The sequence below is a fragment of the Pongo abelii genome, chromosome 18 (genome assembly GCF_028885655.2).
Source record: "Pongo abelii isolate AG06213 chromosome 18, NHGRI_mPonAbe1-v2.0_pri, whole genome shotgun sequence".
NCBI classification, from domain to species: Eukaryota; Metazoa; Chordata; class Mammalia; order Primates; family Hominidae; genus Pongo; species Pongo abelii.
The window spans coordinates 57,284,872-57,294,397 of record NC_072003.2 but is presented as its reverse complement, the minus strand read 5'-3'; the positions used below and the strand labels follow the sequence as shown (position 1 = coordinate 57,294,397).

General features: G+C 51.6%; 1 protein-coding gene across 3 annotated transcripts in view; it reads right to left on the bottom strand.

The window, feature by feature from the left end:
- Positions 1 to 2,327: 2,327 nt before the first annotated feature.
- The window catches only part of USB1 (U6 snRNA biogenesis phosphodiesterase 1), a 23,507-nt gene continuing 16,308 nt past the window's right edge, over positions 2,328 to 9,526 (bottom strand). For all 3 annotated transcript variants that reach the window (XM_054533991.2, XM_024233378.3, XM_063717309.1), the window contains exons 5-7: positions 6,616 to 6,721; positions 4,995 to 5,078; positions 2,328 to 3,908 (exon numbers count right to left, since the gene is read on the bottom strand). In XM_054533991.2, coding sequence (XP_054389966.1) covers positions 3,804 to 3,908; positions 4,995 to 5,078; positions 6,616 to 6,721 — 295 coding nt within the window. In that variant the 3' untranslated portion in view covers positions 2,328 to 3,803. The remainder of the gene's footprint in view (positions 3,909 to 4,994; positions 5,079 to 6,615; positions 6,722 to 9,526) is intronic.

Here is a 9,526-nt window from a genome sequence, read left to right as displayed (position 1 = left end):
CTGTTGGAGGTTCCTCTCTTGGGGTCCAGTCCTGCCTTAAGGAAATGACATCCCCTGTGACCAGATCTTGAACCTCCCAATTATTGGTTCTGGCTCCTATAGGTACTTTGGGAATCCAAGGTGGATTTGCACCTACATCCAATCCAAGATAGCTGGGTTTCTACTGGGTCTGGCCAGCACCCAAAGCCTGAAAGTACTAGTCAGTGGGACTGAGATGTGTGAACTCCAGCCCTTCCATCAAGTAGCTTTAAACCTTATCCATATTTTGCCAATACCGTTTCATCTATGCCCTGACACCCCCGCCCACCACCACACACCTTTTTTTCTTGGTCTTTTGAACGAAAGCCCAGACATGGTGTTTCAGAGCAGTTTCATTTAGAGGTCCTGATGTGGTGTGAGGGGTTGTAAAAAGCTCTGGATCAGAAGCCAGGTCCCTGGGTTTTTGCCTCAGCTGTAATTTACTGGGCAATCTGAGCAAGTTATTCCCCTCTTTGGGTTTGTTTCCTCATTTGCAAAAGGAGAGTTCTGAGGTTGTAGGGGAGGTCTCCTGTTCAGTGAAGGAAAGTAGCTGTGGGATGGAACTAGGCCCAGGACACCCCCTCCCCCCAGCTCTCCTCTCCAGGGGCCCCTTGGGCGATGCACCCACCCGACACACCATCAAAGGTGAAGCAGGCCTTGGGACTCTTGGTGCCAAGACAAGGAATAAACAAACAAGCGAAGGTAATTTCCCTCTCCCTTGGAAACAAAGCTGGGGTGGTCTGGAGAGGCGCTGGAGAGTGCCAGGTGGAAATCGGCCAAACAGGCGTGAAATGATTTCCCTGCCCTGCGGGGAACATCTGAGGACACCGAGGCCAGATGTGTTGATTTTATACTCTCCCTGGTGCGATAAAATCCTCATCAAGAGCATTTCTTTGGGCCAGCCTGCCTGAGGGGGACCGCAGCCTGCTCTGGTCTTCCCTCTGTCTCAAGTTGTCTCCCATGTTTCTCCTCTCATGGAGAATCTCCTCTTATGGAAGAGCCCCGGCTCCTTCTGCACTGTCAGCGGGAGCGCTCGCTCAACGGGCTTACTCTGCTCCAGAGGCACACTCAGTGTCTGGGTGCCCGCCAAGCTCCTGCCGCCAGCCTCCTCCTCAGGCCCAGCCTGCCCACCCCTCCCCCTCAGCGAGGCTCCTATTTCCTTCCTCCATTGCCACCTTCCATTCTCCATTGAGGAGCCGGTTATTGATCTTGGCCCATTTCTCAAAGTTGCTGCACTCAAATTCCATCCTCAGCACAGACGGATTCCCCAGCCACATCCTCCCCCAGGGGAATGGCCCAGTCCCTCTTCCTGGGCTTGTTGATGGAGGCCCTACCTCACACCTGCCCCCCTCCCAGTAAGAGCCAGCACCCAAGTCTGGGGAAGTGCCATGTTGAGGATGGGGATTCTTTTCTGTGCTCCCTGCCTGCTCAGCCCTGCTGTGAGCACCCAGAGGGCAGACCTAGTCTGGTTCACCAAGTGCCCAGTTCAGGACCTGGCACAGGGCAGGTGTCAGTTAACTGCAGGCTGCACAGCCAGAGTTGCCATGTTGCTTACAAGCCAGAAAGTGTGCCCGGCATCCTCCTCCTCTCCAGAAGAACCAACCTAATGATGAGTTGGAGTCAGCAGATCAATGCGGTGGGGAGCAGGAACAAGGCACAGAATGTGCCTGGGTCTTTCAGTGCAGTGGCTGGGAGGCTGCCCCTTTCAGGAAAGGTGGGGTTGCAGGGGCCACCATGGGAGCCTGGGCAACAGGCCCCTCTCCCCACACCTTTCCCTCAAGCCCTATGTCCCCACCCAGATGCCAGGTCTGACCACGAGGTGGTGTGCAGCGCTGGATCAGGGCCACCCCAGCACAGGACCTGAGGTTAGGGCTGAGTACGGCCCTATTTCTCATGCAAGCAAGTCACTTAACCTGTTCTTGTAGCAGAGGACTAGACATTCCCACCCTGTTTACCTTTCAGGGGGATACTGGGAGGAAGACACGAGAAGGTTCTGAGAGGTGCTCAGTGTCACAGCAGTATGAGGCGTCAATGTCTGCCTATGTGGGTGAGGGATGAGGGTGGTGACCCCCGCCACCTAGCTCCAGGCTAGATGTGCTATGTGAGAACTCTGTGTGTAGACCTGGCAGGCCGGGTGACCCCTCCCTACCCTTATTTTACCAAAGCATCATTAATGCCTCTCAAGGCCACCTTGGAAGTCACAGCAGAGACTTCCAAGAATCCTCCCAAACTGTGAGACACAGCTGGACAGGGTAGGGGAAGGTGACAGTCATCTTTTCACTGGGTTAAATACAAGTAGTCCAAAAAGATCCAAAATAAAAAAATGCAATTTTTATTTGTTGAACATAATTTAAAACTGTAACATAAAAAGATTTCTCTCTCCATCACCAGAAATCCAGAAGACACCTGAAGAGGACTGACTGTTTCTTTGCCATGGGGAAGGTTTGATGAAAAAATTAAAATCCCATACATCCCTGGCCCTTCCTCCACGTTGCCCCTCAGAATGCCTGCAGCTGCAGCAGGCAGGAGGCAGCAGGAGAACCCGGGCTGTGGAAGGCCCCTCTGCCTCTCTGGGAAAGCTGCTGGGGAAGCCAAAGGTCACAGTGCATTGGAGGCCTGGCTTTCAGCCACTGGCCAGGCCAAGATGAAACATCTGCTCAAGTCTCCCCAGGCACCTTGCTGGGGGTGAGTGGGAGAAAGAAGTGGAGAAAACTGATGCTGGACCACAAGTTATCACCCTGTACCTTGGCTTTGAAGTGGCCCCTGCTGGCACAGGAGCAGGGTGAGAGTAAAAGTAAATAAATAAAAGCGACATGCTTCAAGGAGAGAGGGTGACAGACCCACTGAAGCACCCCGTGTCCTGGCTTGACCAGGGATAAGCCAGGGCGTGATGATTTAAAACACTCTGATCTGAGGCCAATGGCATCAAAATACAAATTGCTGAAGTGGGAGAAGGAGTGAAGGGCTGTTTGTTAGGGGGACTACAGTGGAGATTCTGGCAAGTGTGGGTGGGCTCGCCAGTGACCCCAATATTTTCTTTGTGTAACAACCAGAGTAAGAATTAGGATGCCCAGGCTGCCCTCTACTGGTAGTTTCTGGGAAGGACCACAACACAGCAGCACCCAACCTGCAACCCACAACAGCCGAGACAGGAGAGAGAGAAGAAACGAAGAGAGAGAGAGGAGAGGAAGAAAGAGAGAGGAGAGGAAGAGAGAGAGGAGAGGAGGAGAGAGAGGAGAGGAGGAGAGAGAGGAGAGGAGGAGAGAGAGGAGAGGAGGAGAGAGAGGAGAGGAGGAGAGAGAGGAGAGGAGGAGAGAGAGGAGAGGAGGAGAGAGAGGAGAGGAGGAGAGAGAGGAGAGGAAGAGAGGAGAAGAAGAGAGAAGAGAGGGAGAGAGAGAGAGGAGAGGAAGAGAGACAGGAGGGGAAGAGAGAAGAGAGGGAGAGAGAGGAGAGGAAGAGAGAGGAGAGGAAGAGAGAGGAGAGGAAGAGAGAGGAGAGGAAGAGAGGAGAGGAAGAGAGAGGAGAGGAAGAGAGAGGAGAGGAAGAGGAAGAGAAAGGAGAGGAAGAGAGAGGAGAGGAGAGAGAAAGAAGAGGAAGAGAAAGAGAGAGAGAGAGAGAGAATATCAGCACTCAGGGAGGATGAGGAGTGGCTACACCTCCTGCCAGGTTGAAGGCATGGCTGGGGCCTCCTACTGGGAGGCTAGAAGCATCTCCATCAATTTTAGCAGGTTCCTCCATCTCAGCCTGGTCTGCAGAGGGCCCTGGAGGAGGAAGGCCTCTGGTGCTCACTTCAAAGGCATCGAGAAGAACTTGTTCCCAGACTTGCAGCGGACTTGCTCAGTGTGCACACGCAGCAGCACCTCAGCATCTTCAAACCCATCCACGATTGCCTTAAAACAGCAGCCAGGGGAGGACAGTCACATTAAGGGGCATCTGGGACCCAGAGGGCACTGCAAACAAAACCAGCTCACCCAACTTCAGAGGCTGGGCAAGGCTGAGGCTGCAGGCTCCCAGGCTCTGCATTGGTGATCTTGTCTGATCACTTCTGTAATCTCTGAGGTTGGTCCTATCATCTCAACTTTACAGATGAGACACAGATGCTCAGAGCCCTGGATCACAGAAACCAATAAAACCAGGCCTGGGACCCAGGTCTGCCGGAGCTCAAACTAGAGCTCTTTGCCACCTCCAGCAACAACAGGCCAAGAGCAAGGTGGCTCCTTAATGAGGGACCACAGCTGCATCCAGCCTGCACATGTTTGGTTTGGCTTGCAAAATGTTTTTTAAACATCCAAATTAGTTGCTGACATTTGAAAACTGACAGATTACATGTAAAAATCTAGGTTTCTGGCTTCTCTTATGAAGCAGAAGTGCTGGCAACTCTAGGCCAACCTTCCCGCATGGCCACACTCCTACTGTCTCCCCAAGCAGGGCTGGAGTATCGCCGCCACTCACCACTTCATGTAACGTGCTGGTTCTCCTCCAAGGGCGCAGATGGGGAAGTGGAATCTTTCAGCTACTTATCAAAATTTGATAGACTCTGGGGGCTGGATGTTCCTTACACCTGGTACATTTCACCCATTTTCAGTGCCAGGCCCAAGCCTCTGACCTCTGGGCAAGCAGCTAGGACTTCAGGGGAAGCCTGCAGCCTCCTCACAGATCAGTGTTCTAGGGCAGTGCTCCCTAGAACTGTAATGTGCACACAAATCCCCAGAGATCTTGTTAAAATGTAATTCTGATTTCTTAGGTCTTGGTGGAGGTGGGGGCAAAGATCTGTATTGTTAATAAGCTTCAGGTGACACTGAAGCTGCCAGTCCAGGGGCCACACCTTGAGTCGCAAGGGAAGGTGTTGGGGCCTCCTGCCATGTCATTTGTTTCCCAGGGATTCAGGTTTGGGTGCCTCATCCTCCCGCTCTCCAGCATCTGTCCTGTCATTTCTGGAGTTCAGCGCCCTCTGTGCTCCCACCCTGGAAATTCACCTGTAGTTCCTGCAGGCACTGCCCCTCCAGCTGGAGATGTGCATCACCCACACACCAGGCCAGGCTGAGGTGGAAAGAAGGGTCCTGGGGAGGGAAACGAGAGGCAGGCGGTCACCCGGACGCCTTGGCAGGCCCTGCCATCACAGCAGGTCTGTGACAGAGCTGTCGTGACATCCTTGCTGGATCCCTGGCCTGCCCAGTGGGAGACAAGATCCTCAGTGTTGATCCAAAGCACCCTCCACAGACAGACAAAACAGCACAGGACTGGTCCTTGCTATGGACTGAATCGTGTCCCCTCCCCCAAATTCATGTAGCCCTAACCCCCAATGTGATAGTATGTAAAGATGGGGCCTTTGAGGGGTAATTAGGGTTAGATGAGGTCATGAGGGCAGGACCCTCATGATTAGTGCCCTTTAATCACAGAGAGCTTGGGCACTGCTCTCTCTCCCTGCGGCCCCCAACCCCTGCCCCACCATGTGAAGGTAGCCATCTATAAGCCAGGAAGAACCCTCACCAGAAACCGATCACGCTTGGCCGGGTGCAGTGCTCAAACCTGTAATCCTAGCACTTTGAGAGGCCAAGGCAGGCAGATCACCTGAGGTCAGGAGTTTGAGACCAGCCTGGCCAACATGGTGAAGCCCCATCTCTACTAAAAATACAAAAATTAGCTGGGTGTGGTGTTGCACACATGTAGTCCCAGCTACTTGGGAGACTGAGGCAGAATTGCTTGAACATGGGAGGCGGAGGTTGCAGGGAGCTGAGATTGCGCCACTGCACTCCAGCATGGGCGACAGAGTGAGACTCTGTCTCCAAAAAGAAAAAAAAAAAAAAAAAGACATCAACCACGCTGTCACCTTGATCTTGGACTTCTAGCCTCCAGAACTGTGTAAAAATAAATTTCTGTTATTTAGGCCACCCAGTCTATGGTATTTTGTTATGACAGCCTGAGCTAAGACAGTCATATTCACAGAGGCTTTCCTTGAAGTATCATAGAGGGTCATTACATCTGTGACGTGAAAGAAAATCCACCCTCTATTCTGATCTAGGACATTCCAGTATATACCATACTTTTCAGATGACATGAACAAAATCCCCAAAGTCTCCAGTTTTGAAGCAACAATAATTGTCTTCATTCAAATTCATACTTATCTCCCTCAGCACAGTTTAAAAACATATATCAAATAAAATGAATGGCCCTTCAAAGCCCTGACAGTCGACTTAGAGTCCAAGTGCCCTTGGAGGGCCTGGGCAAGGTGCAGGAAGGTGTATGAAGCTACAACTCTTCTCTGAGGGTCAAGCTGACCAAAAATTATTAGGGACATCTACTTAAAAAAGGTGAAAACAACATGGGAACATTATGGAGCAGAAGGTACAAATCTCGGGCATATTTAGGATATAAAGCAAGATTTCTAAGAAATGTCGGACTTTGGGTGGGCTGCATCTGACTACACCTCAAAGCCCTCACCTCCCGAGGTGTGCATCCTCAGAAGGCTGGCATTCGGAGCACCGACACAGGAGGTTCTGAAGGGTCTTTGGTTTGCCTCTTACGAGGGCTTCTTTAAAGACAGTTTTATTCTCGTTAGAAATGGGTCAATGGAGAAGCAGCAGCCCCATTCATTACCTGGTAGAAAGTGGTGAGGTCGAATTCCTCCATGACTCTGTCCACCTCTGAAACCAGGTCCAGGAACTGGGCATGCCCTGAAGTGACCTCAAGCCCAATAAAGGTCCTGGGGAGAGGAAGACAACGCAGGCATGAGATGCAGCCTCTGAGAACACCAGCCATCTGCGCAGCCGAGGAGGAGCCAGGCAGAAGGCCAAGAGGCCTGGGCTGTGGGTCTCACCATCTCCCTGGTACACTCACTTTCCTGCTCCATGAGCCAACTCTCTCAGTCCTCAGATTCTCTGTCTGTAAATCTTCCTTTCCCAGTTCTCACCCACACAGCTCTCCTCCCTCCCCTGGATCTAATAACCCTTCCAGGAACGCCTTCACCCACCACTGCCAAGTCACAAACCCAGAAGCTTCTGCACCCCCATTCTCCATCATCGTTCCAATTGCAAACGACTCCTGTCCTCAACGAGGCCTCTTCTCAAGGACTTTGCTCCCTGGCATCTGCCACGCCTCCCACAAGCACTCAGCCACGCTCTCTCTCATCTTTAAAAACTCTCCCCTGAACCCACGGTTTCAGCCAGTCCCCATCCCATTCTCAGTGAAACTTCTCAAAAAGATGATTTGTCCACCATCACTATCTCTTTCTCACCTCCCATCTTCAACCCACTTTGCTGGAAGTGCTCTTGTCAAAGTTGCCAACAACCTCCATGTTACCAAATCCAAGGGACACTTCGCGTCCGCCTTGTACCCGCCCAGCAGTATCTCACACAGTGGACTCTTCCATCCTTGAAACCCTTTTCTCTCTTGGCTCCCAAGACATCACCTGCCACGCAGTCCTGGTTTAATCCTGCCTCCCGTCTCCCGATTCAGTGTCCTCTGCCACCCTCTCTCCTCTCCAGCCTCCCCATGGTGAAGATCACTGGATCTTCTCCATCTGCACTCTCCAGGAGGCTGATCTCACCCAGCCCCGCTTCCCACACAGGCCAACACTGCCCACATTTCTATCTCCAGCTGGTCCCTCTCCTGAACACCCAGTTGTATACGTGACATTTCCACCTAGGGGTCCAATAGACAGCAAAACCTAACAGGTACAAACAAACAGGTACAAAGCAGAACTTTTGCTTTTTATCCCACCAGTGTCTCTTATCACAGAAAACGGGGCCAGTTGTTCCAGCCTCAAACCCAGGAATCAATGTTCGTCTTCCCCTTGCTTCACATAAATCCAACCCATTGGTAATTTGGGTGCTTCTGCCTCTAGTGTATCCCCAATGTGTCCACCTCTTGGTCTTCCATGGCCATCACCCTAATCTAGGCCACCAATGGTCCCTCACCTGGACAATGACACCTGGCTCCTCTCTGGTTTCCCTGCATCCACTCTTGCTCCCTTCTATCATGCCCCCAGACTCCATGGCCACAGACACACCATCTAGCCAGACTGACATCCCCAGATATAGATCAGATCATGCCTCTCCTCTGTTCAAATCCCTCCAGTGGCTTCCGTTATACTGAAAATTCAAACTCCTTGCTTGACCTTGCAGCCCCTGGATGGGCTAACCCTGCCCATCTCATCTCCTATCATTCTCCCACGTGCTTTCTGGGGTCTGCCTCACTGGCCTCCTCAAACATGCTGAAATCTTCCCTGCCTCGGAGTCACTTAGTTTGCTATGTCCTCTGCTTGAAGCTCTTGCAACAGCTCTTCCCAAGGCTGGCTTCTCATTTTCAGGTCACCATCAAATGTCATCTCCCTGGCCACTTTCCTGGTACCCTCCTGGACTACCCACTCCTGACCATCAGATCATACCAGTTATTAACAAACACTCTCATTACTTGTTTATTATGTCTCCCCTCCGAATATGAGATTGAAAAGAGCAGGGGCCGTTTCTACCTCTTCACTGATGAATCCTTAGCGTACAGCAAATGCCTGGCACAAGTGGGTGCTTAACAAACTTGTGCAGCATGGAATAAATGAACGAATAAATGAGGCCCCTTTCAGAAGTGCTCAGAGAAGGTGGCCCAGTGAGTGCATCAGACAGGGAGGCTCGCTTTGAAGGCAGCATAATCATTTCTTCTTACGTTCATCTAACACTTTAATACTTTTAACTTTTCAAAGGCCTTGGGGCTCATTTGAGCCTTACAACTGCCTAACAATGGATGTTGAGGCGTGTGCCAGTGTGAAACGAAAGGTCACAGAGATGAAGACACGGACCAAACACCACAACTGGGATGGAGCTGGGCAGAAACAGGTTTTCTGACTTTGACAGGTTTTTACTAAACCAAGATGTTTCTCTCAATCTCTGTGCACCACCCCCCACATGCTCCTCCAGTCATTTTTTATTTATTTATTTATTTATTTTTGAGACAGAGTTTCACTCTTGTCGCCAAGGATAGAGTGCAGTGGCGTGATCTTGGCTCACTGCAACCTCCTCCTCTAGGGTTCAAGCGATTCTCCTGCCTCAGCCTCTCGAGTAGCTGGGATTACAGGCGCCAGCCACCACACCCAGCTAATTTTTTGTATTTTTAGTAGAGATGGGGTTTCGCCATGTCAGGCAGGCTGGTCTCGAACTCCTGACCTCAGGTGATCTGCCCGCCTTGGCCTCTCAAAGTGCTGGGATTACAAGCGTGAGCCACCGCACCTGGCCTTTTTATTTTTTTTTTTGAGACAGGGTCTCACTCTGTTGCCCAGGCTGGAGTGCAGTGGTGCAATCTTGGCTCACTGCAGCCTCGACCTCCAGGGCTCAAGCGATCCTCCCATCTCAGTCTCCCAAGTAGCTGGAACTACAGGCACACACTACGATGCTCAGCTAATTTTTGTATTTTTCATAGAGACAGGGTTTGGCCATGTTGCCCAGGCTGGTCTGGAACTCCTGAGCTCAAGCTATCCACCTGCTTCAGCCTCCCAAAGTGCTGGGATTACAGGCATGTG